The sequence below is a fragment of the Hippocampus bargibanti genome, linkage group LG06 (assembly GCF_051943395.1).
Source record: "Hippocampus bargibanti isolate YZ-2025 linkage group LG06, ASM5194339v1, whole genome shotgun sequence".
In the NCBI taxonomy this organism is placed as follows: domain Eukaryota; kingdom Metazoa; phylum Chordata; class Actinopteri; order Syngnathiformes; family Syngnathidae; genus Hippocampus; species Hippocampus bargibanti.
In genome coordinates this window covers 7,886,083-7,910,891 of record NC_142739.1, presented here as the reverse complement: position 1 = coordinate 7,910,891, position 24,809 = coordinate 7,886,083, and the positions used below count along the sequence as shown (strand labels likewise).

Below are 24,809 nucleotides of genomic sequence, written 5' to 3'. Positions count from 1 at the left end.
TTGTGACCAATTCGGCTGAAATTTTACAATTGTCTTTCAGTGTTTAGCAAACATCTTTACGATCACCAGAAATTCGGATGGGAAAATATGAATGATAACAATTTTTCATCGTCGCCGTCAAGAGCAGCTCGATATAATGCAAGTTACGACTCAGTCGAGCCCTGCTTGTGGCCCCATTGGTTACAAACGCCGTCAATAAATAATCTCTGACCAACCGAAGGCTTTACTGTACATCGCTGCTGGCCATTCACAAGCCGGGAAACGGCCACTTGATCTCGCCCCCAGTCGTCGTCAGCGAGTGGTCTTGCCAAGGCAAGTCATTTAGTGGAATGGTCGAGATGGCTAGTACGTATCTTTAGTGGCTATAGCTCATCTTTTAAATAAGTTATCGTTTTTACTTTAAGCTACTTCTGTTATGATTAAGGTGCGAGTTTGCATGTGTACGTAACTTAAAGGTAAGTTTTCCATCAACACACATCTTTTCATTATTGTTTTCTTCGAGCGTCAGAGTCGAGTGCGCGCGCGCTCACGCTACTCACATATACACGCGCACGCACACACACACAAAGAGGAAGCTAACGTGTTGTGCTAACTTTTCCTCCACTTCAGCAGCAGCTGCTGCTGATGCCCTCACTTTTCTCTCCGTTTTTTGCCATTTAAAGTCGGACTTTTGAGGAAGGATGTCAGTCCCCGGCAACTCGCTTCAACAGCCGCGTGTGAGGCGCAGCAATGCGGGCTCCCCGGGCTCTTTCGGAAACGGCGGATGTCGCCTGCACCCGCTACGCGCCACCGTGCCCTACCAGCTGCTGAGCGGCGGACAGGGCAGCCCAACGCGGCCGCCGCCGAGCCTCCACGGCGGGGCCGCCGTGGGTAGCCGAGGCTCCAGCCCCCCTTCTAGCCCGACTCTCCTCCTCCCAGGAAGTAAGCAGGGACTATCGTCCGAAAACAAGGACGCCTCCTGCTCCCCGGACTCGCCCGTTTCCAGAGGTAAACAACACAGACGCTAAAAGTATGTCACGCCACGTTGTAACTTCATTTTTACACACACGCACGCACGCGCGCGCGCGTACACACACACACACACACACACACACACACACGCACGCACGCACGCACGCACGCCCGCACGCACGCCCGCACGCACGCACGCACACACACACACACACACACACACACACACACACACACACACACACACACACACACACACACACACACACACACACACACACACACACACACAGTTGTACAGAAACTTTGTGAAAACTCAGAACTCGACAGGTAATAACTATGCAATGGATAACTTTGGAGTTCAAAGATGAGAAGGTTTCTTCAGCCGTCATCTGTACAAATTTGAAGGTTTCGGACGTTTCACCTCCTATCCAAGAGGCTTCGTCAGAGAACTAAAAGTTCAAAATTCGGAATTTAAGCCATCATCACCAAAGGCAAGACTGTCATCATAACCCCCAAAACTCAAAAGACAAATCGGGGAAATGGAACCAACATTGTTGGGGAAAGTTGGAGTTGTACCAATCAACATAAACCAGAAAAGTGTGATGAATAATCACATGATCACATCGCTCTCAAGTCAAAACCACACAACTAAAATATGATAAGGCTATTTATGCCAATATTGAAAAGATAAATATTCCTAAAAGAATTGCTCAATGCTACTTACTGCATGCATAACGAGAGTAAGTATTAGTTTACCACACTTTTGTATAAACATCGAATGAATGAATAATAATAAAAATAATCACCTGCATACTGCTTTAGGTTAGCATCTAATGCAAATAAGCATTTTGAATAAACTGGCTTCCCTTGTGAGGATGTGTGCTTACTGCAAATTAAAATACAATACAATGAACACTATTGTTTTAATAGGTTAAAAAAAAACAAATGTGAAGATTGACCGCCATGAAATACTTTTATTGTGAGACATTTCAGAGCTCTGTCACCCAGCCCGACGAACCACATTATGCTGAAAATGGCATTTATTCTATCTTGATTTTGACCAGATTGTCGACTACTCCATAAAGATCAAGTATTGCATATTCAGGGCCACTGGTTCTCACCCCTGCCTCACAGAACAGGGTGGCATGGTTCGATTCCGGCTTCATCCTTCCTGTGTGGAATTTGTATGTTCTCCCTGTGCCTAAGGGTTTTCTCTGGATAGTCCAGTTTCCTCTCAACCCCATAATTGGAACATTTGGTAGTTTAATCAACATTTTGGGGAATATTTGGAAATCATTAAAGATGGATATGCAACGCTAATCGTAATACCTTGACACTTTCTGACATGCGAGAATCTGTAAGGTAGCGTATATGGCGTATTAATAGGCGCTCTTGTCAGTTATGGGGGCTATTTCTGGATGTAACACGTAGACAAGACATACTTCATTATTGGATGCAGGCACAGTAAAATCTACGTTATCTTTAAAAAAAAGTACTGTAGCGTGCATGCATTGCAAAATTGAGTTTTTTTTAAACATAGGCTACCAGCATGCGACCATATTTTATAAGCTATTATTAACTTTATCATGCCCGCATCCAGTAATGCAACGCGTCTTTTGTTTGGTTTGAATACATATATGGCAACCATAACTATCACAGTGTGCCTTTTGATGTGGTGCGGCGTAAGGTCGTGAAGATACTTCTTAAGGTTGATTTTTCTGGTGCGTATTAGACACAGAGTATTAAGGTATATTGGGCTTTGAGTAGAGTACTGGTTCACATTGCTGACTTCATCTCTCAATGTTGAAAGTGGCTTGTTTTCATTGCAGGATTTGGAGGCGTAATACTGACATAAACCCAAATCGTTGTTATGTGGCAATAAGTGAATCCAGGAACTTCCTCATAAGATTTTTGACTGTGTAGTAGTCCACCTAGCCTCAAGTGCACCCAGTTTTGGCTTGACTATTTCCCAACATGTTTTTAAGTGGATTAGTGTTCAAAGTAGGACACTGTTTTGCATCTCACCCAATGAATTTGTGAGACATTTGCGTTTAGTTGTTGGCAGTGTAGTGGTTCACGTAATTGGCCCAATTCCCACTAGTTTGGCTTATGTTTCTACCGCAGGTTGTAAGAGAAGTAACCATAGCTTTGCAATGTCTGTGGCACCCATGCAGGATTTGTGTATGGTGATTAATTAATCTTATCAGACACCTTTGTAAAGTTCTCTCCAGTATAGTGGTTCACACAGCTGATTCAAGCCCAACTGATTTTACTTTTTTCCTTCCCCATAACAGGATTTGTTGTAGAGATATCACTATCTGTGCATTCATCTGTTGGACACATGTGTTATGGCTTTTGGCAGGGTAGTGGTTCACATAGCTGAATTAACACGGCTGCCTCATAGTCAAGAGATTGGGGTTCAAATCTCCTTATGAGCATGGTATATTCAGTCAGGCCTCTCAAAGCCTTCTCATCAAAGAATATTAACGCATACCACTGCATTCCCTTGACCGGGATGACTGCCTACCTTGATCAGTGTAGCGTACGTGTCGGGAAATGAGAAAGCCCACTTGTCTTCTTCTTCCACAACAGGGCATCCATTTCCCCGGCCCGACCGCATGCCAAGCATACCTTGGTTTCAGAGAGTGGCGACCTCTCACCTCCCGGCCGCCGTGGCATATCAGTGCCACCTTACTGTCAAAACACACCCCCAGGGACTGATAATGCCCTCCACACATGCATGTTACCATTAGATTAGCTGGCTGCTCAGTTGTAGCCTCCATCTCCTAAAATGTGCATTTTGTTTTTTGGCCCATGCAACAAAAGCAGTACTGTTTTGAACAATGTCAAACTGAGGAGGAGATTTTTGCATCATTTAGTGTAAATAGGGAATAAGTGTCATATTCCGCATGTCGCCGGCATGACATCACTTGCCTGACAAACTTTTTCCCCCCTCTAACAAAGAGCGTCAACAAATGTGGCAGCTGTGCTGAAAGGCTCCTGTTTCATTGTGTCCCGGGTCAAAACTGCCGAGTCGGACCGAATGTGCAAAGCAGCGTCCAAATGATCGATCTGCTAAAACAACTGGGCAATTTTTATTTCGTTTTATTATTTTTTTAACGGCGTCATTGGCACACCTTTGGTTTTTTTTCTTGCAGTGACTCATCCCCGCCTGCTTGTTTTGTTAGAGTTGAACTTGTGCAGTGATGCTAACAATGCTAACAAAGCTAGCAGGGTGTTTCCTGACCAACTGAGGGACACATGCTGAAGCCTTCTCTGATCTTCAAAGCCAACATTAACAACAAACTCCCCCCTTTGTATTTGTTTTTACATGTTGAGATGTTTTTAGATTTAGTAAGTGTTAAAACTGACCTCGCTGCAAGCCCAAACGAGTATTATTTATTTAGAAATTCTCAGAACTTTGTAGCAAGACACAAAGCATCTAAAAATATTAGAAATTAGACCAAGCATTAGAAAGATGCAAAACATACAACAGTACCCTGACCTAAATGATAAATTTGCTCAGAGATTGTGCCGATGGGCCCGAATATTCGTCTCAAGTCCTCAAAGAAATGAAATGAAAGGCCACGAAGCCATACCATACTTTGTGTGTCTCTCTATGTAATGTACTCCACCCCAGAAGGAACCGCACAATATCCATTCAAATGAAGCAAGGCAAAGCAATTTGATTATTTCCTTTTATTAATCTGGCATGACTATGTTTTCATTGAGTACCATATTGTACGGTGTATAAGGCACACCACAGTATAACACCCAATGAATGGTGTATTTTCAAACGTTTTCCATATAAAAGACGCACTGTACTGTAAGGTGCACCTCCAATGAATGGAAAAGGTTTTCCAAATATAATATAAAAATATGTTTTCCAAACATTTATGTATTCCTGTTGTGGCACCAATATTACTTCACATATAAGGCACATCTGCATATAAGGCGCAGGGTCATCTTGAAGAAAATCAAGGCTTTGGGTTGCGCCTTATACACTGGAAAATATGATCGAAGGATTCAATTTTTCTTATCAAAAAACATGAAATCATGGTTTGTTTTTAGAAGCCCGAATGGATTAATGGCTTGAGACACAAGTGTTTTGAGTGTTGTCACAGAACAAAGTAGTCGTATCTCAGGACACCAACCAATTGCATGTATGCACATTTTCCCACGGGTCTGCAAGAACCCCCCCGATACCTCACATGCTTTTGCTGGTTGGCACCACATTTGTTTTCACCTTTTGCTCCGCTTCATAAACTACTCGCTTCGCCCTGAAAACCCGGGCGAGATTCATTCCCTATGTCCACTAAAGGCAAAGTTTTTATTACATCTCCAGCCTGAAAATAATCACTCTTCATCCTCCAAAAATCGTGATGCTTTGATCGACTTGGCCAGGCTCACTGGGGGAGATAATTCAGGTCTGGCAAGTGCGGAGACGATGGAAAATAACCACAATCCCCTGCTCCGAGAGGCCTGGCCAACCCTGTATCAATATTGATGGAAATGTAGCCCGCCGTCTTTGTCCGTGGAATTGTACTGTAGCCCAGTGAGCTTACTTAGGCCATACCTTTGGCTGGACGGGCACGTATGTTCTACCAACAATGGCTGCTTGTGTGTAGGGGACAGAGAGAGGGGCGCCGCGTGTTCCGAGTGCGTGTCTTTGCATATACATTTGTGTATGTGTGTGTAAAGCACGGACAGAATGTACAGCATCTGCATCTTCAAGATGGCGCCGCGAGAGTGGCTGCCTTTCCATCAGCTCATGTATTTATTTTTTTCTACTTTCATTCCTTTCATCACTTAGCTGCTGTGAAATGTAAATTTCTCCACTGTGAGACTAATAAAGGCAAAAATCCAATCCAATCTCTAATGCTCACCATCCGCAGCTCTTGAAAGGGCCTCGGACTGTACCGGAGTTCCTACCCGACAACCCTAATGCACATTTTGTTGCTTATGTATTTGCGCACATGCAGTATTTATGCGCTTTGTATTTGTGCTCGATATGATGAACGTTATAGTGATATATGCCAAACTATTAGACGACAGAGTGGAAAAAACAATAAAAATAGACTACATTTATTACACATGTATCATGTCATAACTATATTTATTTAACAAAACTAATGAAATATTTTATTCAAAGTTGCGCTTGTTGCAATAAGCAAATTAAAGCAAAACTTTGAAGCTAAGAGCCCAGGCAGTCATGTGTAACTATCGTGGGGAGGGGCAAAAAAGTAAAAAAATCACCTATAATACACAAATATTACAAATAAATATCCAACTATTACGACAAGCTATTGGAAAATACTTAAAAGTCAACATTTGAATATTAGATGGAAAAAAATGAAGAAATCTAAGAAGATAAACGTAGTGCCAGAGTAGACAAATATTAGGAAGATATTTAATCAAAAATACCAAAATATCGGCAAAAATGTGATGAAAAAAAGAAATATTTGAAGAATCCTACCAAAACATGCATTTACCATATAAAATGGGGTGTGCATGGCAGAGAATTGAGAACTATACAAAATATTATACAATGTGTAAAAAAAGTATAAAAATGGTAATATTAACTAATTCACTGCCATTCCCAAATTTATGTGGGAATTGAAAATTTGACGTGGAGTGCCATTCCTAAATTTGTTCGGGTTTTGGTTTTTCTTGCGGGTGGTGCCGATAAAGCGCTGGTCATACCTCTGGCAATGTTTTTTCCCTTCCATGAAAGGGCGGCATTTTATCCATGTTGTTACAGCTTCAGCTGTTGTTAGGGCGCTATAAAAATCAATATGAATGCTTTGTGTTGTATTTTGTACACCCACCCCCATAGAACTTAGGAATTAACTCTTCTTTTCTGATGAAAGTACTGTGTAGAGTGTAATGTTTCTTATGCTGCATTGAATGTTTTTGTAGTCCTAAAACTCAATATCCCGTGGGTCCTGGAATTTGAGTAAAAATGACAAAAAACCCTGGCACTGGAGGGACACATTTTGGCACGTCTGGCAGTGAATGACTTAAAAACAAATACAACGAAAATTAATGGAGAATACTATTTTACATTCCAAATTTAAAATACCAAAATATAAGAACCGAAAGATTCTCAGTGTAACCCTGACCGTTGCAACTCTAATGCACTTTTGATTGCTGGGGTTTACGTCCGTCCATGTGTGCATGCAGTGTTAATGCCCTTTGTGTTTATGAGCTCAGATGCAGCGGGCATGTCATTGTGGAACTGATTTAGCTTGCTTGTTTTCTTTGTAGGAGCGTCATTACATAACCGGGATTTTAGTCCGCAGTGAACTTTGTCGTTTTGATGCAACGCCAAATTCAAAACTTTGCTCTCTCTCGCTTGTACGTTTGTGGATGTTCTTGCAGAAAATGACTATGGAAGTATAATTGAAAATTGTTCCATGAACCTAGTCCCTTCCGTCTTGACGTCAGAGCCCTGCAACCTGTGACGTTCTGAGGTTACGAGGCATTTTGCAAGCTAGCTTTGATGTGCTGTTTCTCACGTGAAATTGAGCACTTCAGGTTCTGTGAAACCCTGGAATGTGGGCAAGAAGAGACATGGATACAGAGCCACTCTCAGCTGGGGGACACCCTGAACTGGTTGGCGGCCAATCCTAGGGCACATACAGACAAACAACCATCGCACTCACACCTAGGGACAATTTGGAGTGTTCAATCAGACTGTCATGCATGTTTTTGGAATGGGGGGAGGAAACCAGAGTACCCAGAGAAAACCCACACTGGTCCAAGGAGAGAGAACATGCAAACTCCACACAGGGAAGGCTGGAGCGGGATTTGAACCCGGTATCTCCGCACTGTGATATTAGTACAGTAAAGTCTCGTTATATCGATATCGGATATATCGATAGTCCCAGTTATATCGATACTATTTCTATGCACGCACAGAGAAAATTACATGCAAACAGAGTCGGATGTATCGATAGTCCCGGTTATATCGATATTTTTTCGGACTCCCTTGAATATCGATATAACGAGACTTTACTGTATTATTATTTCACATGTAGGCGCAGGATCATATTTTCAAGAAAATCAATGTTTTTGGGTGCGCCCTATACACCACAAAATACCGTACATTGTCTGTGTTTCTCACAGAAAGGTCCAAGTTGCAGATGCGTAGCTCCAACGCCATCCGACGGACATCTTCCCTGGATGCCATCACTGCCCCATACCTCACCGGACAGTGGCCCCGAGATGTCCACGGGCCTTACCCCTACTGTATGAAAGACAAGTCTACTCAGGTACATGAAACCAGTCAAAAAAGGAAGGGGGGGGGGCAGCCGGGTTCGTGTCAGGTGTGAATGTGTCTATCAGGAGTGAATTTAGCTGTCAATATACTCGATGGGTTTTGAACATAATTGTCACATGTCAATGTCTTATCTGGTGTGACTGTTTTAGACCCGCATGTTTTTATGTCAAGTGTGAACATGTTTTATGTTAAGTCTGAATGGGCATCTAATCAGGCATGACACTTTTTGCTGTCTGAATGTGTTTTGCGAGCCTCTTTTATGTGAGGTAGGAAACCGTCCTCCATTCCGTACATTGGCAATTTTTTTCGTGGTTTTGACATGTGATATCAAATTTGAGCCTGAGATACGCAGATATACAAAAGCCCTACAAATCTGATAAATGACTTTAAAAGCAAACATTTAAGTGTTTTATATTGTGTCTGTGTAAGCTCTCAGTCGTACAGGCGTGGTCCATCGATGAAAAGGTTTCTTCTTACAGATGACGGCTGAAGAAACCTTTTCATCGATGTTTTATATTGTATGAATTTACATTGCATGGATGTATTTTATACCAGATGTGAACATGTTATTATTGGATTGGATTTGCCTTTATTAGTCTCGCAGTGGAGAAATTTACATTTCACAGCAGCAAAGTTATGAAAGAAATGAAAGTAGAAAAGCAAAACACAGGAGCTGCTGGAAAGGCAGCCACTCTCGCGGCGCCGTCTTGAAGTCAAAAGAACAAAAAAAAAAACAAGTAACAAATAACATGACAACACAAAGACACAGAGAGATACAAAAACGTTACTATGGTTACTATGGTTACTATGTGTGAAACTGTTTTAATCCAGGATGAACTCACACTACACTGAATTTTTTTTGAGGTGTGGGAGGGGGTGGGTAGAAACATGTTTTGCGTTGTGTGAATGTTCTTAACAGGAGTGAGCAGGTTTCATGCCTTGCACTAGGTGTGTAGTTTTTGTCTTAATGTGAACAGGATGTATCATGGCTTTATACAATGCTTGTGAAAGGTTTATTATGATGCTTCAGTTATCGCGCAATATCGGGTGTGAACTGGTTGGAATGCATGCCCTCTACATCCGTTATCGTATGAACTAACAACAACAAAAATGTTGTTGCCAACTCGTAAGTGTTCGGTATTTTTAACTGAACCGAATAAAGCTTCACATTTGCTGCTGAAATGTGAAGTTGCGACGAAGCAAAGAGCAATCCTCTCGACGATCCTTGAGTAAATATATAAAAACTTCCTTTCAACGATTGGTCAAAGACCACTTCATGCTAACCATGCACAAAAGAACCTTGGTGATTTTATTTCCTTTTTCTGAACTATGCTGATGCTTTGCACCTGTCCCGCCGGGTGAAGACAAATCCCCCTGCTCGCCACCTGGCCCTCGTGGCTCCGTGGAACGCCTTCCCTTTGTGCGACAGAGGGCCCATAGACATGCTAATAGCCTAGCACACAACGTCTTTATGAATATAAGGAACCGCCGAACAAAAGCTGACTCATCAAACAGTTTAGCCCTCCCCTACCCAAACCCCCACCCACCGAATTAAAACATCGCACCCCTGCCATGATTGGACATCTACTGTACGCTCCACTACTAAACATTGTTGAGGAAATCTCAGGTTGAAAAGATACAGTGAGACCTCAACTTACGAACGCCTTATAATAAGCACTATTTTCATAATACACACCCACCACGGCCGGTCCATCAAGCACACGACCTTCGGATCTGGCGAAAGTGATCTTCAGCGGAAGCACAGGACCGCACCGCGCTCCAGCCGGCGCTACTTTCCATACCCCTTTCTCATTGAATGCACACGTCGATCGCCTACTTGGAGCTTTTTGCTGATAGTTTTACTATTATGGGACTGCAAAATAAACACCACAGGCTTGTGTTCAGCCTCAGTTCAAATGTGGTGTGTTACTATGAATAAATTGAAGAAACTACCAGCCGTACACGTCTACTATGCTCTGTTTATTTGTCATCCAAGACTTGGGGTGCGTTCAGGTTCGAGAATAGCGCACGACTTCTTATGACTATAGGCTGTTTGGAAAGCATTGTCTCACTGAATGAGCGGTGACAAACACTTGCCACAAACACTTGAACGCACCCCCCTGTCAAGATACAATAGAAGTGATTGTGATTGGCTAAAGGGTAGAGTCAAGTGTCGTGGTAAGCCAATCAGAGCTAGTGTTTTCACACACACCGGAACAGCGTGTCAATAGTCACGCTAAATTGTCACGTGTGAGTTGGCAGCTCGGGCGTGGCTGCCGCTCGCGACACTTCAATTTCATTTCATTTCAACGAGTCACTGTCACCTCACCAGTGACATGATTACGACAAAAGTGCATCGCTATGTCTTGTGCTCCAAAAGTTTGCTTTGCACGAGGTTATTGTTAGACGCGAGTGTGCCATTTTATTCGCCCCTCCCGCCTTCTTTTGTCGCGTTTTACTCCGCGTCCGTGGAATCATCGAACTCGCGTCTTTTGTTGTCATAAAATCTCTGTGAATGCAGATGACATCGAGGAGCTTGTTGCTGACCATAATGAGGTCATCAACACAAAGAATTTGATTTGCCTTCAAGAGGACAAGCAGAAGCAGGCCATTCAACAGTTGATGTGCAGGCTTTTATTGAACAGTTCTATTCAGAAAGGGCTATAAGAATCATCAACATGATGAATGATAATGTGATGCCTCAGTTTCGTAAGTTCTTACAAGTCAGAAAGCAACAGGTATCAATTAAGAGCCATCAATGACCATCACAAATGTAAATAGTGACTTTATTTTATAGTGCAGTGTATTTTTTTCATTATAATACAATAACACATTTATTATACATAGGATAAGGTGGGTTGTGTGCAGTTTTAAGGCTTATTTAGTTGAAAAATATATTTTATGGAAACCGGGGAAGGGATTATTCCCATTTTAATGGTTTCCTATGGGAATTTTTTTTAGATACACACTTTTCGCCTTACACACTGTCTGGGAATCAATTAAGTTCGTGAGTTGAGGTCTCACTGCACAAGTGGAATCACAAAACAATCTCCCAGCATATTCCTCAAATATGAAGGCAAAGATGTGTGGAGTTTTTTGTCCAGCCATGTACTTTGGGGTTGGGGGGCTGTACCGTATATTTCGACCTATTATGTAACAGCTGGTGTGAAACACAGTCGCACATACTATAAAGAAAATACTCCCGACTACATTCATACCTAATGACGTGCTGGAGATTAAAACCTGTTAGCACGCCGTGATGCGTATTCACGCCCAATATAAAATATCTTCACGCAATCCACAACATTCTCACATGCTGTGAAAACATTTCACACCTCATCATGTTAAATATGCTTGCACCACTTTATATGCATTTGTACCCCATGTTAACTTATTCACTGCCAGATGTGCAAAAATGTGTCCACTCAAGTGCCAGGGTTTTTGTCATTGTCACTTGGATTCCAGGACCCACAGAATATTGAGTTTTAGGACTACATAAACATCCAATGCAGCGTGTCAAACCTTAGATTAATAGTTAATTCCTAAATTACATGGGTCTGGATTTGTGTGAGCTTGAAATGAGGGCGGCCGTGTAAAATGCAATACAATACATTGGTTTATATAGCGCTTTAAAGGACAACCGACGTCATTTTTTTGTTTCTTAACTGACATCAGAAAAACGTTTTATAGCATCTAAAATACCCAAAACACGCAGTATGATATTTTTATTCAAATGCAAAACACCAATAAAAATGACTTAAAGTGTTCAAAATCTGCAAAAAATTGAGCTGCGAATTGGGCATTTTCAGAAAGTTCCGCCCTCAGATTGTGACGTCATGCCAAGACATCTTGCATTGCTTGAGAATCAAAACAATGGCTTCAGATTCGGAGAATATGCTCTCTTGTTACACCTCCAGTTATGAATATGATTCAAATAGTTCTGAAGAGGAAAGCATACATTTTTGCAATCGATTAAAGAATTTATTCCATGCCATTTTGAGGCAACATTGGGGAGAAACGATCACCAGAAAAGAGGCACAAAATGGCGACCTCCTGTGGCCACCTCCGTTTCCACAGGCTGATAAATTCCTTATATGGAGTTTGGACACCCTCTTCTGGCGGCCTTTGGGTGCAACACAAGGTTTTCAGACCAAACAATACAGCAAAATACATTGACGTGATGGAAGGACTGCTACAATGTGTCTTTTTTTTCGGGCAGGGGGCGTTCCTTTAGTGATGTCATGTACGGACTTGTCACCAACTCAAAAACAAGGCTTCCTGAAAATTCAGTGCGAGTCTTAAAACGTAAAATATTGCTATATGCTGTGGAATCTTTTCAAAATACGCTCAGTAGAAGTCACTTGAAGCCATTTTACAAATTATGGACACAACTTGTCCGGAGACGTCGGTTGTCCTTTAACAACAGCTGAAGCTGGAACAAAGTGCTAACATGGAAAAAAAGAAAAATGCTGGCCTCTTGTGTGAAAGAAAAAATCATTACCTGTGGCCATGGCCAGCGCTTTATCGGTTCCCCAGCATGAAAAAACAAAACCCAAACAAATTCGGGAATGACGCTCTACGTCATATTTTCAATTCCCGAATAAATTTGTGAATGGCAGTGAATGGGTACATAACACTGAGGCATGTTGACACCGAATTAAAACAAAAATCTAAAATAAAATATCATTGTCTACTAAACACATTCACACCTGGAATTAAACCACTTTACATCTGATAATAGCACATGTTTACATCCGGTTCCATACAATATGTTTATATACACTGGTTATATATTGGAAAACAAGTCACACCTGGTTTTGCACACCTCATGATTATAATTTGTGAATTCACACCTGGCCAAAACTCATTCAAACAGGTGTCACACATATTCTTATCCAATGTGAAACATTCTTACAGAGTTCAGACTCCAGAGTCGCACATGTCAGACCGAAAGTTGGTGATGAAACCCATAATGAGGTCATCAATACAGAAATTTGAAACCCAGAACTCATTCATACTGTATTTAAGGGGAAAAACATTCAGACCTGGTTTAATACATGTTCACATTTAATGTAAATCAAGTCCAGTTCTAACGTAAACTACATTCACACCTGTTTTAAATTACAACTGGATCTTTTTTCTTTCTTCTTATCTCATTGAATCCCCAAAAAGAGAACATTGTCAAATGTATTCCGTACCAAAGGAGTCCATCCTGTAACAATCCCGTTTTAGTTTACATTGAACATGTACACCTATTCTGGATGTGGTTTGAAAGACCTCCCGCACACAAACCAAACCAACCTTGTTTTTTGACCCGTATTTTATGGCGGCTACGCTTACTGATTTTCAGACATGAGCGGCAAACAATTTCGGCCTCTTCCTTTAACCATCCTCAGAGGCATGCATGTCCTGGCGTGCAATCCAAACAATCGGAATTCCATGGAAAGCGATGGTGGCGGTGCTGATTTCCTGCTTTGGATTCTTGAGGATGTCGCCTCTGTGTGTGGGATCGGTCGCGGAAAGTTTTTTACCTACATGCTTGCTTCTGCAGGCCAAAGGAGCACACAGTTATACAAACAAAACAATACAATACAACAATACAAACAAAGCAATTAAAAAGTCTTAGTCGACAATAAAACTGTTTAACTCATTCACTGCCAGACGATGTACAAAAATGTGGTCCACTCCAGTGCCAGGGTTTTTGTCATTTTCACTCAAATTCCAGGACCCACAGAATATCGAGTTTTAGGACTACATAAACATTCAATACAGCGTTAGAAAACCTTAGACTCTCTTCGTTCATAAAAAAAGTTAATTCTTAAATTATATGGGTCTGGAGTTATCTAAGCTTGAAATGGGGGCCGCTGTACAGAAGGCAAATGCTGCCCCCTCATGGAAGGGAAAAAACATTGCCAGAAGTCTGGCCAACGCTTTATTGGCACTCCTCGCAAGAAAAAGCACAAACCCAAATACATTCAGGAATGGCGCTCCACGTCGCACTTTTCAATTCCCGAATAATTTCGGGAATGGCAGTGAATGAGTTAATGTACAATACAAATGCTGTGAAATGTAAATTTCTCCACTGCGAGACTATTAAAGGCAAATCCAATCCAATCCAACCCAACCATGTGGTTGTACTGGGTACATATTCTAATTATTGTAATTCCATTATAGAATTAGTTTATTCTCCAAAACTATAAACTTGAATTCAATAGTTAGCATTTCGATTTAAAAGAAAAAACGGTATTTCAATGAAGTCAAGTTGACATGGTTCATTTTGGCTTTTGTTGCGCTGTTTGCATCTTGTGATATTTTGGTACAGAGGAACTATGTTGACCTCCGTCAAGGAGCTTCATTGATAAAAGTAGTACTTTGTCAACATTTTTGGGCAAGTTGAGAAGATTCCTTTCCACCAAAGTCATCAATTGTGGCTTGAACTTTTTTTTAACTCATTCGCTGACATTCCCAAATTTACTCTGCAACAGTTGTCTTTTATCCATGTTAGCGCTTTGTTACAGCTTCAACTGTTGTTAGAGCTCTATAGAAACCAATATGTATTCCATTGTATTTTGGACAGCTGCCCTCATTGGATTGGATTTGCCTTTATACGTCTCGCAGTGGAGAAATTTACATTTCACAGCAGCAAAGTGATGAAAGGAATGAAAGTAGAAAAACAAAATACATGAGCTACTAGAAAGGCAGCCACTCTCGCGGCGCCGTCTTGAAGTCAAAAGAACAAAAAAAAAACTAAATCACAAATATGACATCACAAAGACAATATGACAACACAAAGACAGTCATTCCTGAAGCACTTTCTGTACCCTCTTTATTACATGAAGCAGTTCCAGATGAAAGAGGAGAGGATTAAAGCATCTTTTCACCATTTCAAGCTCAGATAACTTTAGAACAATATAATTGAGGAATTAACTCTTCTCTGATGAAATGAGAGTCTGGGGTTTCTAACACTGTATTGAATGTTTATGTAGTCCTAAAACTCACTCTTCTGAGGGTCCTGCCATTTGAGTGTAAACGACTAAAACCCTGGCACTGGAGTGGACACATTTTGGAGATTTGATGTTGGGCCGTATTGACCAGCCATTGCGATGCCAAAAATATACATTTTTTTTACGATTAAGTCTAGGCTTGTCAATCATTTCTCCTACCTGAAAGTGTTGTAATATTATTGTTGTATGTTGTTATCATTGTTTTATAATGAAATAGTCAAAGAGGGAGAAAAATGATTGGATGGACGTCTAAAGAAAATGTACTTGTGCACTTTTCAGACTCCAGGCATGTGGATGGATGACGGGGCGGACCAAGGGAGTCCTCACCAGAGGTCCGCGTCCTGGGGAAGCGCAGACCACCTCAAGGAGGTAGATGCTTGCATGCACTCGCTCCCTCAACTTCACGCTCAATCCTTTCCTACACACTGTGAACTCTTTCAACTTCACACCATATTTGTCACTGTCGCCGCCACTCTCACGCCAAAAAAGATTCTCAGATTATTCTCTCACAATGCAACATTTTCTATCACACTCTCACTCACTCATAACTTTTCACTCACTTGCACGTACAGCTCCTTACTGACACTCGCTCACATTCTTGTAGAGCAAGGGTGTCAACGCCATTTTTCCTGCGGGCCACATTGTATCTACGGTTTCCTCTCGAGGGGGCCGTTATGAATTTGGGGAAGCCATTAGAAAATGTAATCCCCTCCACATATCACATATCGACCGCTCAAAAAAAAAAAACATTTTTCAAATTTGAAGTAAAAATAGACTTTTTGTGGTTTACATGGGACAATTTGAAATTTTGGTTCAGACTTTAGCAAGCGTGATGGAATTTCACGATTTTGATTTGCTTTTGCGGGCTGAATAAAATGAGGTGGTGTGCTAGATTTGGCCCCCGCGCCTTGATTTTGACACCTGTGTCGTAGCAAATCCTCTCTCTCACTCACATTTTTCTTTCACCCTGGCACTCATTGTGCCACACGCTCACTAACATGCTCTCATTCACTCTCTGACGCTCAAACACATGCTAATTCCTTTCCTCTCTCACATGTTCTTAAATCATTGTCTCACGCTCACTTTGCAATTCCTCTCATGCATACACTTACTGTCGCACACATCATATACTCTCACATTTAACCAAAAGCTCTCTCGCTAACTTCCACACTCACCGATAACGCTCACTCACATTGACACTCTCACACTAATTGACTCATCCACTCACTCCCGCGCTCTCAGGAACTCTCACATTTTTTTCTAGTCACTTTTACTCCTGCACCGTTTCCTAAAATTTCACATTTGCTTTTCTCTCTTTCTCTCTCTCTCTCTCTTTCTTTCTCTCTCTTTCTCTCATTCTCTATTTCTCTCCCTCTCTCTCTCTTTCTCTGTTTATCTCTCTTTCTCCATTTCTCTCTCTCTATTTCTATCTTTCCCTCTCTCTCTCTTTCTCTCTCTCACTTTTTCTCTGTTTCTCTCTTTTTCTCTCTCTCTCTCTCTCTCTCTCTCTCTCTCTCTCTCTCTCTCTCTCTCTCTCTCTCTCTCTCTCTCTCTCTCTCTCTCTCTCTTTTTCTTTCTATTTCTCTCTCGCTCTCTTTCACTCCCATACTTTCTCTCTCAAAGTCACTCCCACAATGAAACTGGCAGCTGCCGCAACACATGTTTTTGTCATTTTTTTCGGGGGTTTTACTCCATATGTGTCCTTTGCTCGCTCTGGTCAGCCCTCGCATCGCTTTTCCGTTTCTAATCCGACCGCTTTTACCTATTAGGCGTTCCAACTCTAAATTTAACGTCTTTCTCTCTCCGAAGCGCCACTGCATCGCGGCCTCCCAGATTTTAACTTGAATCCCCTGAATGTGTGCTGCATTCAAAGCGCACCACCGCATGTGTGGGAGTGTGCAAAGAGAGCCGTCTTTGTGGTGGCGAGCGGTGAAGATCACACCTTTTGTCTGCACAGTACAAGTGCGTCTCTCAGGGCCATAAAGGGCATCCTGTTTTCGTCTGAGACAGAAGACCCCCAAGTCCCCCCCCACCACCACGATCAACCTTTTCACTCGGTTCGGTTCATCATCGGACGTAAATGGCTGCATCACGCCTTGCGTTGTTATGCAGTCTTGAGGAGTTCAAGCAATGTTGATTTGGGAAAAGGTGACGTGTGATGACGCGTTGAATCCCACTCCCCCCAAAATAATAATGAAGGTCATGCTAGCAAGAAATATGGATGGATTTTTCCGGTGGGCAAAGAGTCACCAACTTTGATGTTGACTTTGACCTTCACGCTTTTATTTGTCAAAAGTTATGATGATAAATAACAACTAATGGGAAAATCAAGTAGTTTCATATTGATTTGTGAACAATAGTGTTTTCTTGGAGGGCGGCTTGATCTCATCAAATTAGGTCATGATTGATAACATAGCAACAGATCAGGAAAACTGACCTCATTTTTGACATTATCATGGTCCTCATGTGCAAATAGCGGGTTCCATGTGGCCTCCAAAGGGGAGTGGGGGGCACGGATTTTCTTAAGTACCCTCACATCACTTACCCCTAGAGGAGCGCGTACCAGTCCCAAGTCGTCTTCCATTAAGTCATTCACTGCCAGACAATGTGCGAACATGTGTCCACTCCAGGGCCCCAGGATTTTGTCATTTTCACTCAAATTGCAGGAAAATTTTGGAAATCAAGATGCGTTTTCCTTGTAAATGCCCGAATCCGTTCCGAGCTGCCCCAAAGTTCAGAGATAAATGTTTTCTAAAACATTAAAATGTATCTAAATATGAAACTATTACAATTTGATTGCTGCAAAATATATGACAGTTGTGCACAAAACATAATTAACTCATTCGCTGCCGGACAATGTGCAAAAATACAGTAAAGTCTCGTTATATCGATATTCTCGGGAGTCGGAAAAAATATCGATATAACCGGACTATCGATTTATCTGATCCTGCTGCATGTAAATTTTCTCCTTGCGTTCATAGAAATAGTATCGTAATAAGCAGTACTATCGATATAACCGAGACTTTACTGTATGTCCACTCCAGTGCCAGGGTTTTTGTCATTTTCACTCAAATTGCAGGACCCACAGATTATTGAGTTTTAGGACTATGTAAACATTGCATGCAGTGTTAGAAACTTTAGACTCTCTTCTTTTATCAGAAAAAAAGAGTTAATTCCCAAGTCATATGGACCTGTAGTTATCTGATCTTGAAATGGGGGCCGTTGTACAAAATACAATACAATAAATAAATTGATTCATAAAGCGCTTTAACACCAGCTGAATCTGTAACAAAGCGCTAACGTGGAAGTGAAAAACATTGCCAGAGGTCTGACCAGCGCTTCATCAGCACCCCCCGCAAAAAAACAAAACCAGAGCAAATTCATGAATGGCACTCCATGTCATTTTCAATTCCCCAAAAAATTTGGGAATGGCAGTGAATGAGTTAATAATTCTTCTTATTTATTATTATTATTTATTTTTACACTTTCCTAATTGTACATGCCGTGTGATTAAATCTGTCCCATGTCGCCCCTTTTTCCAGCAGATTGCCAAGCTGAGGTTGCAGCTTCAGCGCAGCAAACAAGGAAGTCGACAGAGCAAAGAACGAGACGCCACGGCCGGGACGCCACACGCCCAACAAGCTGCCGCTGCTTGTCCCTCACAGGTTCGGCTCAACCGCGTGAACACAAAACAAAACAAACGTTGCTTTGACATCTTGGTGCCAAGGAACAAATTGTTTAGTTAAGCCATAGCAACACATACAAAAGGGGATTCAATATTATGACAGACAGAGAGAGGGCCAAGCCGTTCTCCAAAAAAGAAAATGGCGGCCAACATTTTTTTGTCCTCTATTCTCCGCCCCCAGTCTTCAGTTAAAGCCACGTGATTGGTGAAGAACGCAGCAGTGAGGGGAGGTGGTTTAAAGATTAAAGAGACAGGCAGACGACAGTGAGAGAGTGACAAAAAGGATAGAAAACAGAGAAATTTGGACTTGTTTCAACTTTGATAGTACAAAGGCAGAGTGAAGACTGCAAGGTTAAAATTCCCATCAATCAGGCTCCACAAATAACCCTCACAAGCCATCTGCACACTTGATGCAAAAAGCTATCAACCCAGCTAAACAGAACACAATTGATGAGGATTTAGGTAAAATGATCGCAGAGAAAGCACCCACAAGGGATCATTCCTCAAGATGGTGAAAGAAGGCTACGTTCCTCATCAAGTGTTTCATGCTGATGAAACCGGACACTCCATTCCATCAAGCCATCAACCACCATCACAAAGGTAAATAAAACCCCTTTATTATGAAGTACAATTTATTTCTTTAATTATAATACCATACCACATTTATTATACATAAAATAAGGTCTATTTTGTGTAGTTTTAAGGCTTAGAAAATTAGAAAATTATGTTTTATGGGGACCTGGGAATGGAAAATTCTCATTGAAATGGTTTCCTATGGGAAATTGATTTTTGGGATACACACTTTTCGTCTTACACACTCTGTCTGGGAACCAATTAAGTTCGTAAGCCAATGTATCACTGTATCTGCACATTTTCCCCCAAACTACAGCGACTTTAACAACGGGAGAAATGTGCCCAAAAAGAGCACTCAAAGATATGCTGACGTATTTCTTTCTGCTCTGCGGCGACGACAATTAAACTAGCACTTTATTGGCGCTTCTGTTTATAAAACAGTTGCTGTCTCATCTTGTGGTTGTACTTCATTTTCTTATCAATTGTATTTTTTTTTTCTCTTATTAACGTATTTTTTTTTATTTCTTCCTTGCCAACAGAAGGGATCTTGTTGTTCTTCGTCCGCCAAGTCCCTGATCTGCAGAGTGCCGAGCAGTGTGGAGGCTATCAACCACGAGCTGGAAAACGTCTTCATCAGACATGATTGGGAGCACGGCTTACAGGTAACGCCCAGCGGGAGCGGTCCGACTGTTATTACCACGCGGGCGGACGTCTTATAGTTATTCGCCTTTTTTGTCATATGGTCATTAACAGTTTGACTTTCAATTGACTTTTTGTGATTGTTTTTTTAACTCATTCACTGCCATTCACAAATTTATTCAGGAATTGAAAATATGACATTTGTTTTTTCATGCTTGGGTGCCGATAAAGTGCTGGCCGTGGCCTCTGGCAATGTTTTTTTCCTTTCCACAAGGGGGTAGCATTTGCCTTTTTTCCGGGTAAGCGCTGTTGTTCAAGCGCCATATAAACCAATATGTATTGTATTTTGGATAGCCGTCTTCATTTCAAGCTCAGATAACTCCAGACCCATATAATTTAGGAATTAACATTTTTTTTCTGATGAAAGAAGTCTCAGGTTTCTAACCCTGTATTAAATGTTTATGTAGTCCTAAAACTGAATATTGTGATCAGAAAATAGACAGATATTGTATGATTATATTTCCTGACTTTATTTTTGTACGATTTGTTTATTCTTGTTGAATTCCAGGTTTTTTTTGAAACATGACTTTCCCTTTACATTTTTTTAGGAATAAAAGATTTCTGATTAAAAAAGACCCTTTAATCTGACCATTTTAAATTACAGTAAAGTCTCGTTATATCGATATCGTATATATCGATAGTCCCGGTTATATCGATACTATTTCTATGCACGCACGGAGAAAATTACATGCAAACAGGGTCGGATATATCGATAGTCCCGCTTATATCGATATTTTTTCGGACTCCCTTGAATATCGATATAACGAGACTTTACTGTACGTTCTTTTTTAAACTTATAGAAAATGTTACTATTATTTTTCAAAATATATCTTTATTCTTGTCAAATGACCTTTTCTTTTTTTTAAACTGAGAAAAGTCTGATTTAATTCTCGTAAATTAACTTGATTTGTGAAAAGAAATATGTTCACACCAGCACAATGTTTTTCAGAATGAATGTAAAATTAACAATTGGAAAATCAACAATGACTTTATTTACAGTAAAGTCTTGTTATATCGATATCGGTTATATCGATAGTACTGCTTATTACGATACTATTTCTATGAACGCAAGGAGAAAATTTACATGACGCAGGATCGGATATATCAATAGTCCGGTTATATCGATATTTTTTCAGACTCCCGAGAATATCGATATAACGAGACTTTACTGTGTTTAATATGTTCTTTTTATGAACATTTCAACGCAAACCAGCGCAGACCCCGTTTTAACCAACGTGCTCTCTCTCTCTCTCTCTCTCTCTCTCTCTCTCTCTCTCTCGTCCGTACATCAGGCGACGGATGCAGCGGACGGTCGTCGGGCTCCTTTCCCGGTGCACCGCTACAGCAACATGGGCGAGACGCGGGACACGGACACCCAGGCCCCTTCCAGCGGAGAGTCCAGTCCGTCCCCTCAATTCCGCAGCCCCCAACACCTGCACTCCCCGGACGGAAGTCCTTCGTCCTCCGCCGATGACGTGGATAAAGGTCCTTTGCTCTACTCTAGTGAAGATTTATTTTACAATGGGAAGGAAAAAAAACAGAAAAAGTAATATTTTTGCGTATTCGATTGTGCTTTCTGGTTTTAATAGCATTTGTTTGTTTATAGAAGGCGCGTGCGGCTCACCACTTCCCAAGTTTGCCACATCTCCCAAACCGAACAACAGTTACATGTTCAAACGGGAGCCACCGGAAGGCTGCGAGAGGGTCAAAGTCTTTGACGAGATGATGTAAGTTGACATTAATAGCGAGCTTGTAACAGAATACACTTCTGTCTTCTCTGTTTTGATTTCACTTAAATACATCATTGCATAACAGGAGAAATAAAAATTCTGCCCAATTTGTTTGACACTTTAATCGAAAAATTCATTTTCGTAAATCCCATTTATTGAGTGCTTTTCTCTACATTAACTGAAACATGTCCTTTAATCTCGACTTTGTGAATAATATTAATTTGCCTCTTGCGTCCAGCTATTTTAACTCATTCGCTGCCATTCCCGAATTTATTTAGAAATTGAACAGTGTGACATAGAGCGCCATTCCCAAAATTTTTTTCTTGTTTGGGTGCCGATAAAGCGCTGGTCAGACCTCTGGCAATGTTTTTTTTTTTTTTTTTTTTTTCCCCTTCCACAAGGGGTCAGCATTTACTTATGTCCATGTTAGCGCTTTGTTACAGCTTCATCTGTTGTTAAAGTAACAAAAGAAAACACAAAAACAAAACAAAAACAACAAAAAAGCAAGGCTCATGACACCACTTCCTGACGGCTGCCTATTCGGGCGCCATCTCGGGGAAAAAGTTCTTATCCCGTGACTGTAAGGTGTCCTTGAGAGTTTTGAAAGGCGCTTAGAAATCAAAAGGATTCTTCTTCTTCTTCTTATTATTATTAAAACGCTATATAAACCAATATGTATGTATTGTATTGCATTTTGGACAGCCGCTCCCATTCCTAGCTGAGATAACTCCAGACCCATATAATTTAGGAATTAAATGATTATGTAGTCCAAAAAAATAAATATTTTGTGAATCCTGCAATTTAAGTGAAAATGACAAAACCCCTGGCACAGGAGTGGACACATTTTTACACATCGTCTAGCAGTGAATTAATTAAAAATCAATCAATATAAAAACTCCCCAAAACAATCTTGGATAAAGATTTTCTTATGTTAAGTGTTTTTCTGGTACATGTTAGCAACCGAAACAAGAAACCAAAACCACCGGATGGAGTTTTTAATCAACGCTTTTTGTTTCTTGAAGGTGTGGCCAATCAAAAGGCTTCCCGCTCTTCTCGTGTCCCGACAAAAACAAGGTGAACTTCATTCCTCGAGGTTCAGCTTTCTGCCCGGTCAAGCTGCTCTGCTCGTCCCTCTTCTCGCCCATGTCCTGCGCTGACGCCGCCGCCGACAGCGCCGCCCGTCTCCACGGCAATGACGCCCAATCTCAGGACACGCCCGATAGGCAGGAAGCCGAGGCGGCCGTCGACTGTTTGTCGTCAGGAATATGAGACGTAGCCACATAATGAACGCAACAATAACAACAACAAAAAAAGCTTTGCACTCCATTAATTCCAAATCAAGCTCATGTCCACACAATCACTCATATTTTTTTATGTCTTAATAAATTTAGGCAAACGACAATGCACTTTCATTCACATTATTGACCAAATGGCACGTAAACACGAGCGGTTGTGTTTGTTTGTTGACTGTTACTCGGCACACAAAGATGCTTGCGGTTAGCCACTTAGCAGCAAGCTAACTCGATGCTCCAATTTGTTCAGTCTCATGTACAGAGTAGGTCCAACTTTGCACTCAGTCATCACCAGTTCCCCCGGTTTACAAACCCCTTGGCTTACGAACTTTTCGGTTTACGAACGTTACATTTATTAAAATTTTACCTTGGCATACGAACATTGTTTCGGGATACACACCGAGTGATGTGTCGTTCGTGAATGAGCCCGTTCTCCAAACAAGGAAATGACAGTGGACTTTTTTTGTCCTCTATTCCCCGCCCCCAGTCGTCGGTTAAAGCCACGTGATTGGTCAAGAACGCAGCAGTGGGGGATGGGGTTATAGACAGAGAGAGAGTGAGGTCGTTCTCCAAAAAACAAAATGGCGTCTTCGGTTAAAGCCACGTGATTGGTCAAGAACCCAGCAGTGTGGGGGGGGGGGGGATCAAACATTAAAGAGACAGGCAGAGAGAGAGAAAAAACCACACACACACATGAAAGGGAGAGGACAGAGCTTGAAACAACAAAAAAGAAAAGGGGAAAAACAAGTAAAATGGTTAGAAAAAACAGTGAAATTTGGACCAATTTCAACTTTGATAGTTCAAAAGCAGAGTGTAGACTGGAAGGTTAAATATCCCATCAACCAGGCTCCACAAATAACCCGCACAAGTCATCTGTACACTTGATGCAAAAATTTATCAACCCAGCTAAACAGATCACAATTGATGAAGAACTAGATACAATTATCACAGAGAAAGCACCTACAAGGGATCATTCCTCAAGATGGTGAAAGAAGCCTATGTTCCTCATCAAGTGTTTCATGCTGAGGAAACTGGGACACTCCATTCCCATCCATCCATTTTCCGTACCGCTTATTCCTCATTAAGCCATTAACGACCATCACAAAGGTAAATAAAATGACTGTTGTACTGTACAGTTTATGTCTTTAATCATAATACTATAGCACATTTATTATGCATAAAATAAGGTATATTTTGTGTAGTTTTAAACCTTAGAAAATTAGAACGTAGAAAATTATGTTTTATGGGTACCTGGGAACGGATTATTCTCATTTTAATGGTTTCCTATGGGAAATTAATTTTCTGAATACACACTTTTCGCCTTACACACTGTCTGGGAACAAATTAAGTTCGTAAGCCAAGGTCCCACTGTGCCACACTGTACCGTACAAAACGGTGATGGCGCCCTCAAGTGGACTAAAATATTTCCACTTCACATGATTTTGTGAACGTCTAAAATATTTACAAATAATTTTTAAAAAATCCACCAGTTCCATCTTTCAATAACTTAACCAACCAATAAACCAGTTTATTTGTTGTTTTTATTTTTAATAAATAAAAATACTGATGAGAAGTCAGATTTTTATTTAA

General features: G+C 41.1%; 1 protein-coding gene across 4 annotated transcripts; it reads left to right on the top strand.

Annotated features, from left to right (window-relative positions):
- The first annotated feature begins 197 nt into the window (after positions 1-197).
- On the top strand, positions 198-24,763 carry glcci1b (glucocorticoid induced 1b). Of its 4 annotated transcripts, none has more exons than XM_088999750.1 (9): positions 198-455; positions 663-987; positions 8,083-8,228; positions 15,520-15,609; positions 18,783-18,905; positions 20,038-20,160; positions 21,490-21,682; positions 21,807-21,924; positions 22,950-24,763. In XM_088999750.1, exons 2-9 carry the CDS (start codon positions 681-683, stop codon positions 23,194-23,196), a joined length of 1,347 nt encoding a protein of 448 aa, XP_088855876.1. In that variant the 5' UTR covers positions 198-455; positions 663-680; the 3' UTR covers positions 23,197-24,763. The 4 variants fall into 4 exon arrangements, with proteins under 4 accessions (XP_088855876.1, XP_088855874.1, XP_088855875.1 ...); XM_088999748.1 differs by having other exon boundaries at positions 273-455; positions 610-987; positions 21,804-21,924; XM_088999749.1 differs by having other exon boundaries at positions 274-455; positions 18,786-18,905; positions 21,804-21,924.
- Positions 24,764-24,809: the final 46 nt, after the last annotated feature.

Coding starts and splice junctions, on each gene's coding strand:
- glcci1b (XM_088999748.1), top strand. CDS start 681: ATGTCAGTCCCCGGCAACTCGCTTCAACAGCCGCGTGTGAGGCGCAGC. Junction 988..8,082: donor GGACTCGCCCGTTTCCAGAG/GTAAACAACACA, acceptor TGTTTCTCACAG/AAAGGTCCAAGTTGCAGATG. Junction 18,906..20,037: donor CCGCTGCTTGTCCCTCACAG/GTTCGGCTCAAC, acceptor CCTTGCCAACAG/AAGGGATCTTGTTGTTCTTC.